The sequence below is a fragment of the Alosa alosa genome, chromosome 8 (genome assembly GCF_017589495.1).
Source record: "Alosa alosa isolate M-15738 ecotype Scorff River chromosome 8, AALO_Geno_1.1, whole genome shotgun sequence".
Taxonomy (NCBI): domain Eukaryota; kingdom Metazoa; phylum Chordata; class Actinopteri; order Clupeiformes; family Clupeidae; genus Alosa; species Alosa alosa.
The window spans coordinates 27970274-27991607 of record NC_063196.1 but is presented as its reverse complement, the minus strand read 5'-3'; the positions used below and the strand labels follow the sequence as shown (position 1 = coordinate 27991607).

The following is a 21334-nucleotide window of genomic DNA, read 5'->3' as shown; positions in this document are numbered from 1 at the left end:
TGTTTCTTACTCTGTCATTCATTTTTAATATAGCAGCCAAAACAATTCATCATCAGAACCTTATCATTGAAGATTTGGACAAGTTAGTTAGGCTATATAGGCTATTTTTTAGCCCTGTAGTATTTCAGTTCCCCATGGACTGAATCGTAATACGTGATAAATACGAAGCAAAAGTATGTAGGCTATGAAACATGCATAGGCGGTGCGCGTACATGTTCAACCTTGCCTGCCACCACCGCTAGCAGGAGCGCGCACACACGTGCACTTCTCGCGCACCTCGCATTGAGAAGGCTACAAACATCCCGGTAGACATGCTGCCGGACCAATAGTGACTCAATTGCAGTGCGTGTGTTCTGGAAAAAACAACATTCATGAGACACTTTGGGATGAATCAGAACATGAGATCGGGGTGAATATTTCCACAGATCCACAGGTAAGGACAATGGCATCATTTTCATCCTCACAGACTTTCTACGTCAATTTCTTACTGGTAGCTAAAATGAGAAGAATCTTTCTGTAAGACTTGATAAATAAGATGTTTCTCTTTTCTTATAACAAGAAAGTGGTGCATCTTACGTCTCATTCACTTGAATGAATACGCCAATGTATGTGTCAGCTGTATGTTCTTGGTAAATCAGAGTTTCCATGAGCCATTCCTCTTGCGCAGTCGAGTGCGCAGCGATGGCTATTTTTCGTGGTGAAGAAGTCCAGCGCCAGTACGTGTTTTCATCCTAGAGTCAGTCTCATCACTTGCATCCTTAGCAACGCTGCCTCTCTTGGTCCTTCACGTGTCCATGAACTGGATTGATTTGCGATTGATTGACTGCTCGGCAAGTTGTTATTGAAACTGATAAATACCGCTTGTAAATAATTCATGTATCGAATAGAAAGCTTGATATATTTCAAACAGAATAACGTCGTCATAATACTTGAATGTTCTTCGCAGCCCTGTGGCGTATATTTGTTTTGGCATAGGCCCTATAGGCTATAAATCAACCTTACACATTGTCACAGTGTCTACTAGATTTCATTGTCTTCCAGACTAAAGCCAGCTATTTTTAGAGGCTGGAAGTAGACACACATTGCAGTGTGCTGTGTCAGGTTTCTACTGTGTGGCAACGAGGAATAGGGAGAGATAGAGAGAGAGAAAGAACAAGAGAAGAGAGAGGGGGTGTGCATGAGTGAAAAGAGTGAGAAAGGCTATTTCCATTCCCTACCCACTAAGATGCATTTTTTCTTTGCCCTAATGGTTGTATCATGTTGGTTGTATCATGAAAAGTTATGTCAAATCTGCAAAAATACAGCATTAAAAGTGATCATTATAATGTTCCCACATATATTCTGGACTCTGGACATAGACTATACTTTTATGATCTTGGTAATGTCTCTATGGTATAAAACACATGACATTCTTTTGGGTTGGACACATTTCCTATAGTGTTTAAGCTATGCGTTTGTTATTACACAAGTACTGTATGACTAACAGCAGTTCAACACCCAGATAGCTTCCAACTGGAATGGTCCAGGGCCCTGATCTGACTCTTATCTGACTCTGATCTGGCCCGTACCTTGTCTTGATCTGTTCCTGAGTGAATTAATACATTTGAAAGGTTCTGTGTATCGACAGAAAGAATACATCTTAAAGGTTCTGTGTATAGCCAGAAATAATACATTTGAAAGTTGGTATATGAGATAACAGGGAAACTCTGGGTAAATGAAGGTGGAGGAGCATTTGCATGCAAATTAAGAAAAAAACAATGTAATCGATTTAATCCACTTAAGTATCTGGCTGTTCTCTGCTCCATCCTCCCCCCCTTTTCTTTATGCCAAAGGGTCCTTCTGGCAGTTTGGATGTGATCCCCCCGTCCACCCTACTGCTCCTCTCCTGTCTCCAGCAGCTTTCACGCCCCTCTGCCCGTGAGCCATGGTGGGCTTCTGGACGCTCCTGGGCCTCTACTTGGCCGTGAGCTGCCTCTCGACTCAGGCTGCCCCGCTCGCGCCCGAGGCTCAGGGGACCTTCCCGCCGGGGGCCCTGGGCTGCACCGCTCGACAGGACGGACAAGCACAAGAACAAGCCGCGGACGGATTAGAAGCACGGCACGCCCAGCGCTGGAGCCAGGAGTGCCCGTCTGTGCCAAGGCTTGCGCAGGCATTGGTGCCCGCCGCAGAAGCTGAAGCTACCGCAGCTCGACTCACGGAGGGAGGCCCAGAAACGGCAGCCAGGGAGGAGGAGGAAGAGGAGGAGAAGGAGGGTAGGATCCCGGAGGGGCTGGTGCAGGAAGAGGCTAGAGAGGAGGAGGCACGAGGCCAGGTGACACTAACCACCACCTCCACCACCACCACCACCACCATCACCACCACCACCACCACCACCACCTCTATGGCTGCTGCCGGGTCGGTGGCCACACAGAGCTCTGTTGAGGAACGACGGAGCAGCTCAGCGCTAGTCACCTCCACACCCTCAACTGCCGCCGAGCAGCAGGTGCCATGGCAACGACCAGACAGGCTCGCAGACCGGCACAGGGACGCAGCAGAGCCAGGGGACAGGGTGGCCGAGGAGGAGGCGGAGGAAGAGGAGGAGGAGGGTGAAGGCGAGGGGGTGGCACACTTCTTACACTCCGTCTCAGTCACAGTCTCTCCTGCAACAGACGGCAAGAGAGGCAGAGCCGCTGCCTACGCTGCCACTGCCGCCGCCGCCGTTGCCACTGTGCCACCCAGTGCCAAGCCCGCCATGCCAACGGCAGCGCCACCCTCCGAAGGGCCGTCTGGCCGCGAGACAGATGGCTGGGGAGAGACACAGATGGCCCAGCAGAGCGGCGACCCCGCACAGGCTGGGGGTCAGGCCACGAGGGGGCAGCGGTCAGGCAGCCACGCACATACCCCGGGCACGCCTAGGGGGGCAACACCAGAGGGGCACTGGGGCGGATACGAGGGCCAGTGGGAGGCGACGCTGACCCGGGCTCCCCAGGGCATGCTGACGCCCCCAGACTCGGAGAGCGGGAGAGGAGTAGTGGCCACGGCTGCATCAGCGCCTCCATCCTCCTCCGTCCAGCACGGTCTCCTCAGCCCCTCTCTCCAGCCTGGTGACAGCACATCCTCAGTGGAGCGGATGAGCGAGGAAGCGGGCGCAGGGGCCACCTCTCCTGCCTCAGGACCGGACTGGGCTTCCCAGCTGCCGATCTTCACCCCGAGATCAGATGCTCCAGTGGCTGAGACCTGGACAGAGACGGTGAGCCTGCAGGGAGGTGAGTCTGAGAGCTCATGGAAATCATCCATTGTGTCATTTCATGAAAGGCAACTTTTCCTTTTTGTTGTTAAGTAAATTATCTTGCTGTCCATTACATAGGCTCTCTGGTTTTGTGAGATTTGTATACAAATCATTTCACTTAGAATACGCAACAAAAAATATAACTTATTTGACCATATTCCTGGATGATTAAACACACCTGCACTGATGATATTTTAGCTATCTTAGGTTTTTTCAACATTAATTTGTGAAAAATGTTTTGGATCATTAAGGGTCATGTGTTTTATTTTTAAAAGAAAGAAATCACAGTTAAATATACTGTGTTTTTACCACACCACTTTGTCAAAGTACACGCCCCTGTGAGCTTCTACACAGGTACACAGTTGGAGGTGTTTTGTATGCTGTTGATGCAGCACGCTAGCACAGTATTACAACACGCCTGCGATAGCACTCGCATTAGGTGTGTCAGTATCACAACAACCCTGCGGTCTTGCTTGCGTCAGGTGCGTCAGTATCACAACAACCCTGTGGTTGCGCTCGCGTCAGGTGCATCAGTATCACAACAATCTGCAGCCTCGCTCGCGTCAGGTGCTGCGTCCCGCTGTGGAGCATGTAAGGCCGGCTTCAGATGTGCCAGAGACGCGATCCGAGCGTCAGACAGCGGCGTGTGCCGAGATGAGCTGTGATGATGCGCCGGGACACCAAGCACCGCTCCGCTTGCTCCACTTTGAGCTACCGCCGTCGCCGCGGGAACCCAGGACAGCCTAATTACTTTCTATTTTTCGACCGCGCCGCTTGAAATAAGCGCGTGTGACGTGGCGAGACTAGAGCAGGGAGCCAGGGGTGCCGTGTGAATTCCTTTGAGCTTTGAGTTCTTCTCTTCTCTCCGCTGAGAGATTAAAGACGAGCTGTCACTGATTGCACCCTGGGTGTAATAGAGCTTTGAGTTCTTTGTTGTCCCACTCAAACATGTCTAGTGCCGCCACCAAAACACGCCTGGAAAACAGGTGCGCTGAGCGCAGTCTCTGGACAGTGTACAGCTGTATTATGAAGGGTATTGATCAAAGAGAAATGCTTATAAGGAATGAATAGCAGATTATATTATTATATTATATTATTATTATATGGGAAACATACAATAGGCCTACTGTGCAGGCTTACGTTAGTAAGATGCACGGGAATGAATTATCGATGCTTACTCGTGTTTATGTTGCATATGCTGTCTTGAATTTCCCCTTGAGGATCAATAAAGTATCTAACTATCTATCTATCTATATAGGCCCACTGCAGTCCACATATTCCAGGGCCTGGATGGAGATGAGTGACAGGCGTATTAAATATGTATTTATCCTTTCTTTGTCACTTTGACAGGCTCAGTTATATTTAACATTTCTTTTTTAACTGTCCTCAAAAGCTATGCAGCTTTCCATTTCGGCCCTGAAAAAGCCTGCTATAGAAAGAACTTGTTAAATATTTGAGAGAGGGAAAGGGATTTTAGGAGATGTCTAGAGTAGTGTCCGCACGGCCTTACAGGACTGGTGAGAGCACAGATGGGATGCAGATGTCTCCCACAAACTTTCAGATGTCATTTGTGCTTTAATGAAACTGGCCTAGAAATGTGTTTGAAGTCAAGACAGGAGGCGTCAGGCTGACATGAAGAAAGTTGCTCCTCCGAGAGGCTCTGAAATTAAGATTCTGTCTTAATGACGGGTGTGCTCAGACTCACCAAAACACGTGGATCTCTGGCCCATTTAAAATGTGTGTGTGTGTGTGTGTGTGTGTGTGTGTGTGTGTGTGTGTGCATGTGTGTGTGTGTTTATAGGTGTTACCTGAGACAGCTCTCATGTGCTTTTGGAGAGCCAAACACCACAAGTCTGCACACCAGAGGAGACAATACAGAGCCCAAAGCGCACACACGCGCACGCACACACAGGAACGCACACACACACACACACACACACACACACACACACACACACACAATATATACTGTTGACGTCCTGATGTATTTATGCTGTTCAGTGTCCTTTCCTCTGCATGGCCCCACCCAGATGCTCATGATCTGGATCTTTTCAAAAGTCTTTGTATACGCCTAACGTAACTGCGTCATTTTTTCCGGGAGATGGACCTCACATTGTGCACACCCAAAATGTTGGTTTGTGCAGTGCCACGGAGCAAAGTTGTTGCTCCATGGACATGTAACTTCCAGTTACCACAGATGATAATTTTGGTACTTTTCTGTTGATTTACACGCGGATGGACAGGGAGAAATATGCTGTTATATCATGGCTAGGTGCAGCACCATGCATGACACTACTAGGTGCAACTTGACCACAACCACAATCAGCCAAAGTCAGTAACACTGAGAGAGATAAATTATGAAAGAATTTTAAAAGTATCATGAGATTTTCTGGCTTTAAATGTTTACACTATTTTATCCTAAAGAATATATTAAAACCCTAATTCTTGAACTCATTCCTTTGTTTGTTTGTTTGTTTGTTTGTTTGTTAGTTTAGTTTTCTCTGTAAAAGTGAGTTGTGAAACTAGTGTTTGTGTTCCACATCCATGCTGCCCATAATCACCCTAAACAAACAAACAAACAGCAGCTTCCTGATTCCGTTATGGTTTTGGCCCAGATGCGCTCCAGACTCAAACACAGTCTGTGCCCTGCAGTCTCCTCGTTTATCACTCTGTAAACGCCAGCTAGCTGCACTCTGACTGCACAGGCTGCTTGCGCTGCAGATGCCTCGCTCTGCCTCGCTCCCAAGCCAGTTGGGCGCGGCTGACACTGGCACTGCCACTGGGGGGCCTGGTGAAACACACAACACAACACTTTTTTTCTCTCTCCCTCCTCTGCCAGCAGAGGGAATTGGTGTGCTGTCGTCCTCTCAGGAGGTTGGCATGGAGCCAGCCATGTCCTCCGAGGACCTCCCGCTCATCTTTGAGCCCTTTGACGAAGCCTCGCCGGAGGGGGGCACGGCCACGGCGCCCCCTGGTGGGAGTGTGCTGGCATCGCAGCCGCCAGCCCCTGCCGAGCTGGCAACAGGCACACTGATGGAGGCAGACCTCGGGCGAGTGGTTACCATGGACACAGACCGAGCCCTCTCGGATATCCCTCCCCCGGGGGCTGCCGAGTGGCCGTCACCATGGCAAACGTCTGGCGTGGAGATGGCGGAGGCTGCCGAGCCGTCACGGTGGCCAGTCAGCACAGTGTATCCCAGGGCACCAGCAGACCACACAGGTGAGGGGAGAGGGAGAGGTGCCGCGGGCATCAGGGTATCAGGAGGGCTACTGTCTCTTATTCGGATCAGATCCAGTTCAGATCCAATTTAAATCTAGTTCAGGTCCGGTTTAAATCCAGTTCCAATCTGGATCTCACCTGGCTCAGATGTGACCCAGAGTTCGTTGCTTTCCTGGTGTGGGCTCACTGGACTCTTAACCGTAAGTTTCAGAAATACTAATCTGACAGCCACATGTCAAATCTACTAACTAATTAAATCATTTCTACCTAAAAAAGGACAGTTAAGTAAGCATGTGAAATTTAGTTTTGTGTGTTGAAATAGTTCTGGTACTTTCAAGTGTTTTACTGTAATGAGAATATCCTCTGTGCTGTCTGATTGAAGGCACCGCCACGATAACTGAAAGCTGGATTTTGATTGGCTCCTGCAGGTGCTGACATCACTCAGAACCCCGGGAGGACTCCTCCCACCATCTCTGCCACCCTATCAGCCAGCGTCACTCAACAACGCCCCATGGCAACTGTTACCAAGGCAGCACTCTTTCCAGCGGCCAGACCCAAATCTGGGTTGGAGGAGCTGGAATCTGAGGGTGGGTGTGCTCACATTCTCACATAAACTACAGCCATAACTAATCGAGCCCTCACTGCTGTACACAAATAATTATATCTCTAGATCTATACACACATAAACGTCATACACAGACATCAAGTATATATACTCTTTTGATCCCGTGAGGGAAATTAGGTCTCTGCATTTATCCCAATCCGTGAATTAGTGTAACACACTCAGCACAGAGTGAGGTGAAGCACACACTAATCCAGACGTAGTGAGCTGCATGCTACAGCGGCGCTCGGGGAGCAGTGAGGGGTTAGGTGCCTTGCTCAAGGGCACTTCAGTCGTACCTACTGGTCAGGGCTCAAACCGGTAACCCTCCGGTTACAAGTCCGAAAGGCTAACCAGTAGGCCACGGCTGCCTATGAGCCTGGTGCTGCCATGATTGCAGCCGGTGTCCCATTCTTTGTTAAAAGAGACTTGTTAGAAGCTCTATGTCTGATCTATGTACTTGTCTGATCTATAGTACTACAGTCTTCTATTAGAAGCTCTATGTCTGATCTATAGTACTACAGTCTTCTGTGACTAGTTGAACTGAGAGTGCTCTTGTATTTGCTTTAGAAGAGGAGGATGAGGAGAACGAGGACACAGAGGACTCAGAGGAGGAGGAAGAGGAGAGTGATGAGGATCTGACGGATGGTCCGGCGCCCGCTCCCGCCTCCACACGCCCCCCCTACAGCCTTATCCCCCCTCCCCCAGTGTGGGTGCAGCGGAACCAGGGCCTCGGTGAGTGGGAGTGGGCAGCCAGCAGGAACACAGAGCAGAACAGACCTGGGGTGGATTAGAACAGACTTGGGGCGGATTAGAACAGACCTGAACAGAACAGACCTTGGGCAGATCAGAACAGACCTGGACAGAACAGACCTGAACAGAACAGACCTGAACAGAACCGACCATGGGCAGATCAGAAACGACCTGGACAGAACAGACCTGAACAGAACAGACCATGGGCAGATCAGAAACGACCTGGACAGAATAGACCTGAACAGAACACCTGATCAGAACCGACCTGTTCAGAACAGACCTGGACAGTACCGACCTGATCAGAACAGACCTGATCAGAACAGACCTTGGGCAGATCAGAACAGACCTGGACAGAATAGACCTGAACAGAACAGACCTGATCAGAACAGACCTGGTGCTTGTCTGCCAGATCTGAGTGGTGCTGGTCTGTATGTTCTGGATGCCAGAGACTTTGATTCCAGGTCCTTCCACTGTTGCACTAGACTGGGAACTCAGCCTGATCTGGAGGCTGGCTGGAAACCTGAGCATCTTTTTCTGCTGCTTCCGTTACAATTTTGCCGGGACCAATCACAAGCTGGCTTATCCACCTGGCGCACTATTGGCTATTAACCCCCTACTGAGTTTTTGCGTCGCTCTGCAAACGTCACCCGGTTCGTTGGTCAGATTGGTGAATGACTATGACAATTGCGTACAGAGTCATTTGAACTATGCCCGTTGATCACGACTCTTGTGCAGTAGAAAATACATAGTGGACTCCCCAGACCAATGTTTAACCTTAAAAGATTGAGCTTGGTCTGGTGAAAGCCAGACTACTGTTGCACCGCTGACAAAGGCACCTGACCCATTAGTGGCTCCAGGGGGATTGGTGTTTGTGCTCTATAAGCTGCTTTGAATAAAAGCATCAGCTAAAAGCCCAATCAAAATAAACTAAATCAATCAATTAACCAATAAATCAATCAATATATTTGGGTCTTATCTGACATGTGTTCACATTCTATTCTGGGTCAGATTTGGGCCAGTTCTGTTCTGGAGTCAGTTTCTGTCTGGGTCACAGCGATGCCCCAGGTCTTCCAACTCTGTTCCAGACCTGGGACCAAGATCAGGTGTGGACACGCACCAAAACAGTGCCAAATGCCACCAAAACAGCATCTACACTGTTGCCACTACTTGCAGCAGCTTCTTGCTTGAAAGCTGCTTCCTAAAGTGGCACTAGAACTTAGGGCTGGGCTGACCGTAAAGCGTCAGTGTATTTATATTATGTTTTTGTTTGATGCTTTTCGCCTTGGACTACTACTCACACAGACAGTTTGGCAGGAGTTGTGTGTGTTGTGCTTCAGAATGAGGGCGGTTAAATCAGCTCCTTATCTCCCTCCTCTGTTTCAGCTCGCAGCTGGGTGGAACTCATCCGTGAGAAGGTGAGGGGGACAGCAGCCACAAGGCAAACCAGACACACATGCACACGCACACGCACATGCATGCATGCATGCGCGCACAAACACACACACACACACACACACACACACACACACACTGCTGTAGTACTGTATGTTCCTTCCATGTGTACATTTACATCTCAATTAGCAGGTGCTTTTATTTATTATAAAAAGTACTTATAATGACGGTTCAGATATGCTATACATTCATCAGTATGTGTGTGTCTGTATGTGCCATCTTGTCTGGCTTGTCTACTTGAATGTGTGTGTGTGTGTGTGTGTGTGTGTGTTGTCTCCTCTGGTGTCTGCAGGCAGGGTACGTGTCTGGCATGTTGGCACCGGTGGGCATTGGCATAGCTGGAGCTTTGCTCATCGTCGGGGCGCTCTATAGCATCAGGATGATCCACCGCAAGAGGAGGAACAGCTTCAAACACCAACGCAGGAAGGTGAGACAGAGAGACAGGGGAGGGAGGGAGGGAGGGAGAGAGGGAGAGAGAGAGGGAGAAGTGGAGATGGAAAGATTAAGAGAGGGGGAGAAATAGAGATGGAGTGATTGAGAGATTGAGAGAAATGGAGAGATGGAGTGATGGCTAGGGGGGAGAGGGGGAGTGATGGAGATGTAGACAGAGAGAGGGAGAGGGGGAGAAATGGAGAGATGGAGAGGGGGGGGGAGAGGGATGAAGAGGATGAGAGAGAGGGAGAGAAGTATGAAAAGGAGTAGAGAGGGAGAGTGAGGGATGAAAAGGAGGAGCTAGGGAGAGAGGGGGGGATGAAGAGGAGGAGAAAGAGAGGGGGATGAAGAGGATGAGAGAGAGGGAGAGGGGGATTAATGGAAGGTGGGAGATGTGAAAAGGCTTCACAAACTAGCAGACAGGTGTAGTACAGAGGGAGGGGTGAGAGTGGGCATCAAGGATAAACGAAGCTGATGGTTTCAAAGATTAGTGAAAGAGAGGGGGAGTACAGAGAAAGAGAGAGAGAAGGAGAGGGAGGGATGGAGACAGAGAAAAAGCTGTAGCTATTTTCTCCCCAGGCTGGACCAAGTTCTCCATTTTCTGGTAGAAAGTGTGTTCTCCTACTATTCTTGTTTCCACTAGAGATTTAAACATGGATGTCATGTCAGTATAATGTGGTCTTCATTTAAAGCAACACCAAAGAGTTTTTTCTACCTTAAAATAATGTTTCCAAAATCGTTTCAGTGGTTCATCAACTCGTAACAGGGTGAACGGCACTTCTGCATTAAACCATGACCCTCTATCGGCTATAACCGCACTATGTAAGTTTGCCAGATCGGGTAGCGGATCTGTAGTTCGATGGAATGACACATACAGTAAGCAACTACAAATGTGACTTGCATCTGATGTCGCAATACATCGTACTTTCATAAAATAATGCAACATATTCTACCTTGTCTGTGGACATTGGTATTTCCAAAGCCAGTGTTGGATAAACAAATAGTGCGTGCGACAGAGGAAAAGTTCTTTGGTGTTGCTTTAAACATGGATGTCATGTCAGTATGATGTGGCCTTCATTTAAACATGGATGTCATGTCAGTATAATGGCCTTAATTTTTTGGTTTGTATGATTTAAGAATGGCAGGAAAAGAGGAATAGAAGGAATGAAATGAGTGAGAGATAAAGAGAGAGAGAGAGAGAGGCAGTGGGAGAGAAAGACAGAGAGAGAGAGAGATGGAGGAGAAGATGTATGTGTCATTCTCCCCTCCTCTGCTCTCCTGAGGATTACAGCAGGCTCGTTCTGCTCATAGCGGCCCTCCTCTCCACCACTCTCTCTCCCTTCTGTCCTTCCAGCAAACCAGAGAGGTGCGAACCGGCCAGGACCAAGCCATGCTATTGGCCGACAGCTCAGAGGACGAGTTCTGAGACATGCACTCACACCTGTTGTCATGGAGAAGAAGGGATGCCCTTACTACTCCCACCCCTACCCCTTGCACCGGACCATCTAGTCAACATACACACAAATACACACACACACACACACACACACACACACACACACACAGCGCTGAAGAGGAAGTTCCCTCAGGCACCATGCTATCTCTGATTAGCCACACAGCTGCTGACTGTGGCCTGGCTGTGGCCCTGATCTGGTGTGTGTGTGTGTGTATGTGTGTGTGTGACTGTGGCTCTGATCTGGTTCTGTTCCAGTAGGTCCACACAAGATTTACACCCTTCAACCATTCACTGATAAGCACTGTCTACTCTGGCTTGTGCATGTGTGTGTGTGCGTGTGCGTGTGTGTGTGACTGTGGCTCTGATCTGGTTCTCCTTCAGTGGGTCCACACAACATTTGCAAGTGTACCACACATTAACTAAAGTTAATTGAATGACATGGCAAAAATGGATTTTGAAAATGTAATGGAACATGAAAATTGTTTTGCAATTAGTTTGCAAGACTTAACCTTTTGCTTGGTGTTGATACAATCGGGGCCCAAGATGTGCTCCAGACCTGGGCCACGTCTGAACCGCACTCAGCTCCCTGCTGGTTTGGGCCTGCAGACATCTCTCAGCCATGCCTACAGTCCATGGAGCAGATCACTTAAGAGTCCAAAAGTGGCCGGTGCGTATCATAGACCAGCCCATCTGCCCCCTGTCCCAACCCCGTGTGCTCTGTAAATATCCTGCTGCTGCATTCAGTGAATTATTTAATTAAATTAGATGTAAATTAAATACAGAAACAATGCAGGCCACAATCAACATTAACATTTCTGCAACTCAAACCAGCAAAATATTAGCATAATACAGTAAAATTAAGAGTAGGACTTTGATTATATACAAATGGCTATTTTTCGCCTTACTGATAATTTTTTGAAATCATGTTATTGTAAATATTGACTTTTGGTTTTCTCTCGCAAAAGAGAAAAGATGTACAGATTGTCATTGTTTGTTTTCAGAGCATGGAAGAGAAATAACTTCATCAACCTGCTGTTCAGTACAACATACATGTCATATCACTGGAAAGAGTTTGTTTATTTTCATGCAGTGTGCATGGTAACCAACCCATGAAGTATCGCCTCTGAATTGGAAACATTTGAGACAACCTTGACCTTGAAGTTTTCAGAGTTAAAGACTCGATACTGTTGATGTCAAGGTTGACCCTCATCGTGGTGGACATCATGTATGCTTGCTGCCACAAGTGAAGGTGTTTTAAGACTGATTATCCTTCATTCACACACATTGTGCAGCAAATCAGCAGCAGTCGACACTGGAATGGGTCTCCTTGATTTAGCCTGGATGTGGCTTGAATTGAGCCTCTAAGCTCGATTTGGACCAGATCTGGTTTTAATTGAACCATGGGGTTAATTGAGTAAATTGAGCCAGAGTCTAAGCTGCATTCAGACAGGAAGAGACTAGCGGTGAAAGAACATGGAATGGTAATTAAATTCTGTAACCATCGACTCTTAACCCTGTCCATTCCAGGTCAGGTGCCATCTGGTTGCGATTTTCTCTCTCATTTGGATAAACCTTTACGCCTGCTTGCTTTACCACGCTTCTGGACAGATCTACTCAATACACCTGCTTGCTTTATAGTGCATTTGGGCAACTCCTACATACCTGCTTGCTGTGTCATGAGAATGGGTCAGGAGTGGTCATCTTTCATTATGAGTTAACAGTACTACCACACAGACACGCATTCAAAGTTAAATCCAGTAACAAATAGTCTCTTCTCACTGGTTGGTATGTAATGGACACCTATAGCTTTCAGATACCCTCTCCTGTCTTTGACTCTGTGCAGTGCCACCTGTTTTCTCTGTAATGTGAATGCACTGATTGCCTGTGCCCATGTAATTATGCTCTAAGTGTCATGTGGCCTATGATTACAGCAGCCATATTTTGGTCTGTTATACTGTTGACAATCTGTAACTCCCAATAAACTCACCTTTGACCTGGTTTAAGCGGAGAGGGTTTTTTTTGTTGTTGACAAGGCTAGTGTGTGGTGGTATTGTTTTTCATAAGATGGGAAGTTAGAATAGTCTTGACACAGTCACACACATACATACATATAAACATGCACTCACACCGTTCTAACAGGCTGCAAATAATATCATCACTGTGTTTAGAAAATCAAATAATTTATTTTGGAGATATTTTTTTCCCACATTTAAATAAAAGATATCCATCTTCCTTTTTCCATTGTTGAAATCAACCCAAAACTTGACAGAAGAGGTCTTAACAGAAACCCAACATGCAACCCTCTCATCCCACACCAACCCAACCCCCCCCCACACACACACACACTTCCCCTCCACCACGTCACCATGTCATCACATCTGCAGCGCTAGATCAGGTCGGAAACGTGAGGGCACTGCCTGCACCAAGTCCTACGAGCCTGGCAGGCAGCAGGAAACTCTATATCCGGCTGAGTCTTGGCCCACATCTGGCCTGGGTTTCTCCCCGGAGCGGTCTGGTGTGTAGTCGAGAGGGACTTGACTGGACCTGAAGCCTGACGCATGCTCCACACCTGGCCACACCTCCTCACCGCTTCCTCTTGTACGATGGGCATCGCCAGTGAGCCTCCCAGGAACACCTCAAAAAAAGAAGTAAAGTGGTGTGTGTGTGTGTGTGTGTGGCTAGTTTCTCTAGGGCAGGGGATTTCAGAGTGGGAGTGCTCTCTGCCAAAACAAAAAGTCAGAACCTACTCAACATGACGCACACAATGACGCCTGGAGGAAAAAAAAATAAACACATGTTTGTTTGGTATTTAGGAGATAAACACTGCTCTATGTGTGTGTGTGTGTGTGTGTGTGTGTGAGAGAGAGAGGTCAACCCTGAGAAAGTGCCTCTTGGGTCTTTCCCATAGCGAGCAGAGAGCCCCGGAGTCTGTACTCCTACATCCCAAGCTGATGAGCTGGACTGAGACGGACAGGGCAGAGCCTCCCCCGAAGCAGACCAGGGATCGGACCACTTCTCTGGGGCTGGCCGTCGGAGGACGGGCAGTTGCTGTCATCACAGTGGATGTCCCAGGACTGGCTGCCCATAATCTGAGACAGACTTCAGCCACTGGAGGAAACGTCACTGATAGAGGCCAGGCTCTGGCTCTGTGTGGGAACGGAACTTCCAAACAAATAAACAAGAAAATAATAATAATAATGCCAGCGAGGGATGGATGGAAGGGAGGAGGAGAGAGAGAAAGAGGGATGAGAGATGCCATTCCTCCAACTTGTTTCACTCCAGGCAGTATGAGAAAATGAAAGAAACTGATTAGACAGGTAGGGAAATCAGCTGTTCCTTTTACAATTATGTATGGCACAGTGAGTTGTTCACATGGGCTTACTGTGTACTGCAATTTGTTACTCTTAAGTCTCTCACTGCTCAGAGCTGCATGAAGCACATCACAGTTCTGTGCTGCCACCTAGTGCCCCGAGAAGGCATTACAGAAAACTCACTACAGGGACTGATGGAAAATCTTTTTTTTTTTTTTTTTTTTTTTTTAAACTGAATCAGCACGAGGTGTATTAACATCAACAGACAAAATTAAACAGAGATGGATGTATGCACACTTTCGCACGCACACACACACACGTACAATCACACAAGAGCAGCAATGCCAAACAAAAGTGCATCCAAACATCATTCATGAACTTCTTGTTTTGACACAGTATGTCGTATGCATATTTTATTTAGGGTCTGTCTGCGGTGTGGGCGTGCAGACGTCTGTTTGGGTATAGGTTTGTTTGAGCAGGACAATCGGGACTATTTGACTAGCGCCGCCCGGTCTGCCACTCACTCTTGACTGGGCCTGGCCTCTGGTCCAGACGTACCACTGGTTAGGCCATGATCCGGCACAGGTCTACCAGGACCCGCCCATCCCAGATCCAGCTACTGTTTGAGAGAGGTTTGACTGAACGAGGGCTATACCAGGCCCACTTGGGACCGGTTCAGAGCTAGATTGGGCCCAGATCCCTTTAAGGGCCATACCTGAAGTCACTGGTGTCTAGGGTCACTTCTCTCGGTCCGAGTTGGGCTCTGAGGGTGGGGTGGGGAGGGGTGACTATGGGCCCTCATCGCTACCAACACTGCTGGCTCAGATCTTCCCCAGAGGGATTCTTTTCTACATAATTTAGTTACGGACCTGGGTACTTAACTCAAAGTGGTAAACCTAATAAAAGGCTCTTCTACTAGGTTTACAACGTACTTAACCAGGTTTGTCACCAAACAAAGAATAGCCCCTGTGATGGGCCCTTGCTGGCTTGAGTAGTGGACAGTGCTAACTGCTATCTGCTCTCGCTGGCTTGAGTAGTGGACAGTGCTAACTGCTATCTGCTCTCGCTGGCTTGAGTAGTGGACAGTGCTAACTGTTATCTGCTCTCGCTGGCTTGAGTAGTGGACAGTGCTAACTGTTATCTGCTCTCGCTGGCTTGAGTAGTGGACAGTGCTAACTGCTATCTGCTCTTGTGACAGAGTAGTGCTATTGCAGCACCCTTTAGCCTGTCTTATGGGATGAGCAAAACATCTTCCCTTTTATCGCCAATTCTCAGGTCAGATTGTTTGGACTGCATCTTGAGGACATAAATACTTCTCTTCTTCTCTCTGCATCTCGTAAACACTGCTCAATGGATGCCGCTGGGGGACAGGTTAATGGGAGGAAATGGATGTACTGTATGTTCTCAGGCATTGAATGTAAAGCATAGAAAATGTGCATGAGAAGTCTCTCTGCATTCACAGCTGACCTTCCTGGCCTGTGGCTAGCAGTGCATTGTGGGAAGGACAGGTTTTGTTCCTGGGCAGCTTGGGGGGGGGGGGTTGGTGAGTGAGGAGTTTGTCTGAGAGGGCTCTACCAGAACTGAGACACGGAATCGTCAGTCCGACTAGCACTCTTTTCACACTGCGAGAACTTCACACTGAATAGTACGTCCACACATGTATCTCACACACACACACACGCACGCACGGTTACAAACGTATCTCCAAAAACACATCCAAAACCCCACTCAGCCAATAGAGACACTCCTACAACTTCAATTCTTCCAACACTCTTGTTAAAAACAAAAAAAAAAAAAAAAAGAAACACAGAAATAAATTCCACATAAATGTACATCTGACTCCTTTTGTTCCTTAGCCCCTCCTCATCCTCGGCCATTGAAAATGAGTGCATCAGAACCACCCCCCCCCACCCTCTCATTCTTCCCCCCTCTGCTCAACAGGCTCAAGTAAACATCTCAGTATCTCAGTTCACCATTACACACATAACACAGACAGGGCAGCTAGCTCTGGAGGGGACTGGAATCAGAACCAGGCTGGACCTGGGACAGAACCCTGTCCTATTCAGCTTAGATCTGGGACCAGAAGAACCCAGTCTGATCCAAGGGCCAGAACAAGGGCCAGAATGTGGCCTGATCCTGGTCCGATCTGGGTAAAGATCTGGACCAGAAAACTGGGCCAGATGCTGGCCAGGCCCCCTCCAGTCCAGTCCTCTGTCCAGAGCCTGCTGCTGCTGTCTGTGAGTTTTTAACTCTTGCAGGAACCACACACACCCTTTCAAGCCATCTCTAAACTCTTTTATATGTTTTTCAGAGTAAAAAAAATAGTCCTCAGAGGGAAACATGGCGATCCTGTAGGAGGCTGTGCCTGGGCAGAGAGGGCTCTGTGTGTGTGTGTGTGTGTGTGTGTGTGTGTGTGTGTGTGTGTGTGTGTGTGTGTGAGACAGAGAGGGTTTACAAGAGGAGGGGTGGGGAAGGGAGTGGGTGTGTGGATGAGGGGGTTTGTCAGTGCTGGGGGGAGGCGGGGGGTGTGGGTCGGGTCCAGGTCAGGTAAGCCGCTGAGCCACAGTTTGAGCCTCAGAGCGTCCACTCCGTTGAGATAGTACCGGAACAGACGCTTGTCCCTCACAAAGCCCAGGTTCTCATACAGCTTCAGCGCAGACTTGTTGGTGATCTCCGTCTCCAGGACAACCTGGGATGAACACACAGAAAGAACAGTCAGAGAAGAGAAAAGAGAGACAGAGGGGGAGAGAGATGGAGAGAGAGGGATGGAGAGAGAGAGGGATGAGGGGGAGAGAAAGGGAAGGGGCAGGAAGAAGAAATAAGTAAAGGTAAAGAAATTGAGGGAGGAGAAAAAGAGAGGGAGAGAGGGAGAGATACAGGTAAGAAGAAAGAAAGGGAGAGAGAGGTAGAGACGGCCTCTCAAACCAGACCATCCGTCCACCCCTCTCCACTCCCACCTTGTCTCAGAGTGGACGGCTGCTGAGGCCTCTCTTAATGAAGAGGATTTGGGATGCCCTTGAAGTTTTAAGGACATTAATATCAGAGATGTTTTATTGGAAATAATGGAACTTATTATATATTAAACGCACCATGAAATATACATAGGATATCCATATACAGGATTTGTCCCTAGTTTGAAGCTGTATTCATGTTTTATTAAGGTTGACTTAGACCTTAGACCTACTCATGTTGTATTAGGTAGGACTTCTTCTTTTAGGACCCTTAGCTTTTTACTGCTTTTGCTGTTAGTATCAGTTCTATGATATGATTCAAATTACTCTTCAATGAACAAATAGGGCCATGAGGCCAAAAAACACAAGTGGTGGAGGTAAGGTGTTGCAGAGGGATGACTAAACTGCTACGCATCTTTGTGCAGGCCGCAGTGATGCAGACTAGCGACTGGAGGGTTTTATAAACCACTTCCACCCTGACTAACTGGTCTTGAATAGGATTTAATATGGCCGACCCTCCATGTATGCACCCACACAGAGTTGAGGTAGGTATGGTGAGGGTGTAGGGATTGTTTGCATTGGAAGGCCTGGAAAATGAGAGAGAGAGCGAGATAGAGAGAGAAAGAGAGAGAGAGAGAGGGCAGCTCCAGAGGCACAAATACACAGTGACACGCTAATACATCATGAGCGTGTAATAAATGTGCCAAGAACAAGGCCAGCACACAACGAGACGAGACGGACGCTTTTACCTCATCACAGTCGCCCTCCACCATGGCGTAGATGGCCTTCTTCACAAGGTTGGTACCTACAGGGGGACAGCACACAAGGTTAACATGGGACCGCCCACACAACACACCTACAGGGTGACAGCACACAAGGTTAACATGGGACCGTCCGCGCAAGAGGACAGCGCCGTACGAGATGACCACACTCACCGATGCTTTTCCGTCTGTGTTTGGAGTCCACGGCCAACATGGCGATGTACCCGCGACGGAACATCTTCTTATGCATGTCCAGCTTGCACACAATGGCACCCACACACTCGCCATCCACCACCGCCTGCGCGCACACACACACACACACACACAAAATAAAATAAACACACACAGCCAAGCAGTCTGAGGAACACATCAGCAGGCCAGTTTGTGGCAGGTGCAGCACAGATCAGGCTCTGACGTTTCGGCAGGTTACCAGGAACAGATGGCAGATAGCCTACATTCCAAAGTCGACCACTTGCAACGATTTCCCACCTCTCTCCTCCCCATGACACCCTAGCCCTGACGCAGGTCAGAGTAAAAAGACCTCCGGGACCCTGGGTGTGTGTGGCCCTTTCCGTCTTTTGAGGAGAGCAGTCACAAAAATGTGATTGAACGTTCCATTTGATGATGCAATGTAAATGTCTAGATCTGTCAGGTGTAAATTAGGAATGAAACACTAGGCTACAACAAACAAGCGTCCCTCACCAATACACAAATTGCCAAAAAAGTGCTTTAGAAATAACTCATAAGGCACACAGACTTTAAGGAATGTAATATTAACTACTCTGAGAGCTCATAAGTGCTGGATTTGGTCCTGATGTAGCGCAGGCCTGCCCCAGCTGTTGGGCTACATATACACGTATAGCTATCTGTCAATAACGGCACTCAGCTTACTGATACCGCGTCTGTTTAGAAATAAAACAAAAACAAACAAAACACAAGCGCTTGGCTGCTTGAGTGCACTTGGCATTTGAGCCCTGAGGAGCCCCAAGCATGTAGCAATTGCAAGGCTATAATTTACTCTAGGTCAGTCCGATCACATTTCAATATGTGTGTGTGTGTGTGTGTGTGTGTGTGTGTGTGTTGCGTGTGTTTGCTGCGTGCTGTGTGTGTTTGTGTACGTGGGAGAGTGTGGTCAAGCGGTTGCTTGTGGACCAACACCTGATATACCTATATAGGGCCCATCTGAATTACTGCAGTTAAACACTTGACAGCCAATGGCATCAGGTTTCAGTGTCCAGACCCAGAGCTGTGTGTGTGTGTGTGTGTGTGTGTGTGTGTGTGTGTGTGTGTGTGTGTGGGGGGGGGGGGTGACGTTCATAAAAATAGCTGTGCGAAGGGCCCATAGGCCCACATTTCTGCACATTTGGGCACCACTGATAACCATTCACCACACATAGGCCTACTCAAGGCCAGCCCTAACTCTACACTGACAGGGCGCAGTGCAGCTCACATAGCCAGAAACTCTCTTTGGTCTGTGGAAGAATCCCTGTTCTGTTTTGGGATCATTTGTCCATCAAGTAAGAGTGGGAGCATTTGCCATGGCAGGACTTTAAGAGGCAGCATGCTATTTTGCCAGTGCACTGGTTTAAGTAAAGCTGTGTTGAATGAAGAATACATAAATTGATAGCACAAATTAAAGCACTAAAATCTGTGAGTCTGTGAGTGTTTTACTAATGCACAAAATACCAAATGTGTGAGTGTTATATTATACTATAACATAATACTACTGTCTACCAAAAAGTTAAGCTACAAAAGACAAGCACACTGTTAACTATGCTAACTATGCAATTAACGTCATTGATAGGTTGACGGGGCGGATGTACGTACCAGGAAGCAGAGCTGCGGCCAGTTATGGATGAAGTACCTATAGGTGTATATGGAGTAAGGCTCGGACAGGTCTTTCGTAATGAGTCGCATGATTCCTGGCATCTGTAGTTCCGACTCGTAGCGAACGTAGCGGATCTCTTGGTCGAACCCAGCTTCGCTATTCAGGTCTAACCTCGCGAGTTGAGCCGCTGGGGTTGAGTCTTCTACCGGGTTGGGTTTGGCAGCGTTGGCCCCTTTATCCAGGTTTTCACCTGAATGTCTATGTGCTTCTGTGACATCGCTGTTGGTTTCCGTGTTCTGGTCACCAACGGCGCTGCCACAGGGGCTCTGGCAAGCTTCAGAATTGGGTTCAGTCCGAGTCTCCCGGCCGTCACTATTGTTCGACTGGGTCTGGCAGCAGTTCGCACACGGACCACGCTCTTGACGTTCGCAAAAGCAATTTCTGTCGCTTGCCGTGCGTCTTGCCGCATCGACACAGCTGTCAGAACGATCTGGAGATTGTCTCAGTTCGTCTGGACTCTCGTCTACATGGTTGTGGCTGAAGCCGTCCTCCATGGAAGGGTTTACGCCGTTCACTTGCTGTTCTTCTGTTCGATTGTGGTTGTGCTGGGTTGACTCTGAGTGAGAAAGCGAGCACTTCTGGTTTGTATTTTTAACTATTTTGCCCTCAGAGACCTGCTGTTCCAGTACTTTGGCAGGGGTAACCAATTCCTGCCGTTTCCCTTCCCCGGGTACACCGCACCCATCCCCGGGGAAGGGAGTAATTTCAGCCGGGGATTCTGGTAAGGCGCTGCTAGGCCCAGTCGGCACTGCGGCCATCCCACCTCATTCAGAGCAAAATAAAGACTACAGAAACGCAACGAAGAGATACGTATCCACGGTGTAACGACGTCTTTAAAACAGGTTTCCTACCATTCTTTAAAAATGTAGAAATTCCGATGGTGAGGGTGACTACTTCGGCTTTCCTCGAGACCCTAAACGTCTCTTTCCCCCTCGGCTTCCCTGTTCCTCGCTGCCGTAAAGTGCTGTCGCAGCAACCTCCATTGTAGCTGCAAAGCAACTGTCATTTTACGACAGTTACTGGAACCAGTCCATCGTCCTCCTCGACCTCAATGGGTTGTAGAACATGCTAAAGATTCAGGCCTTAAGATCGAAAAAATACCCAATTTTCACTGGAAATGTATAATTTAATTTACATATGTGATTGTTACAAATGCTGGTGAACTAAAGATTTTTAAAAGGTTAAAAATACTTTCTTATTTTTGTAGGCTCAAAATACACTGATTGTGCCTTTCAAGGACA

General features: G+C 48.1%; 2 protein-coding genes across 3 annotated transcripts; one reads left to right on the top strand and one right to left on the bottom strand.

The window, feature by feature from the left end:
- The first annotated feature begins 229 nt into the window (after positions 1-229).
- Positions 230-13180, top strand: LOC125299114 (armadillo-like helical domain-containing protein 4). 2 transcript variants are annotated; one of them, XM_048250238.1, is made up of 8 exons: positions 230-433; positions 1833-3245; positions 6111-6488; positions 6917-7075; positions 7660-7824; positions 9226-9257; positions 9587-9721; positions 11081-13180. In XM_048250238.1, the coding sequence occupies exons 2-8, from the start codon at positions 1925-1927 to the stop codon at positions 11150-11152; spliced, it is 2262 nt and encodes a 753-aa protein (XP_048106195.1). In that variant the 5' UTR covers positions 230-433; positions 1833-1924; the 3' UTR covers positions 11153-13180. The 2 variants fall into 2 exon arrangements, with proteins under 2 accessions (XP_048106195.1, XP_048106194.1); XM_048250237.1 differs by having other exon boundaries at positions 231-433; positions 6108-6488.
- Positions 13181-13611: 431 nt separating this feature from the next.
- naa30 (N-alpha-acetyltransferase 30, NatC catalytic subunit) lies at positions 13612-21065 on the bottom strand. Its single transcript, XM_048249701.1, has 6 exons — positions 20033-21065; positions 18380-18503; positions 18194-18249; positions 16949-17182; positions 14181-14271; positions 13612-13733 (listed from the first exon to the last, which is right to left on the bottom strand). The coding sequence occupies exons 1-6, from the start codon at positions 20849-20851 to the stop codon at positions 13612-13614; spliced, it is 1446 nt and encodes a 481-aa protein (XP_048105658.1). The 5' UTR covers positions 20852-21065.
- Between the last annotated feature and the right edge of the window lie 269 nt (positions 21066-21334).

Excerpts from the sequence above, each read along its gene's own strand:
- LOC125299114 (XM_048250237.1), top strand. The coding sequence starts at position 1,925 with ATGGTGGGCTTCTGGACGCTCCTGGGCCTCTACTTGGCCGTGAGCTGC. Across the intron at positions 3,246-6,107 it reads GACGGTGAGCCTGCAGGGAG|CAGAGGGAATTGGTGTGCTG; the intron begins GTGAGTCTGAGA and ends CTCCTCTGCCAG. Across the intron at positions 9,722-11,080 it reads TCAAACACCAACGCAGGAAG|CAAACCAGAGAGGTGCGAAC; the intron begins GTGAGACAGAGA and ends CTGTCCTTCCAG.
- naa30 (XM_048249701.1), bottom strand. The coding sequence starts at position 20,851 with ATGGCCGCAGTGCCGACTGGGCCTAGCAGCGCCTTACCAGAATCCCCG. Across the intron at positions 18,504-20,032 it reads GGCCGCAGCTCTGCTTCCTG|GCGGTGGTGGATGGCGAGTG; the intron begins GTACGTACATCC and ends GTGTGCGCGCAG. Across the intron at positions 18,250-18,379 it reads ACACAGACGGAAAAGCATCG|GTACCAACCTTGTGAAGAAG; the intron begins GTGAGTGTGGTC and ends GTCCCCCTGTAG.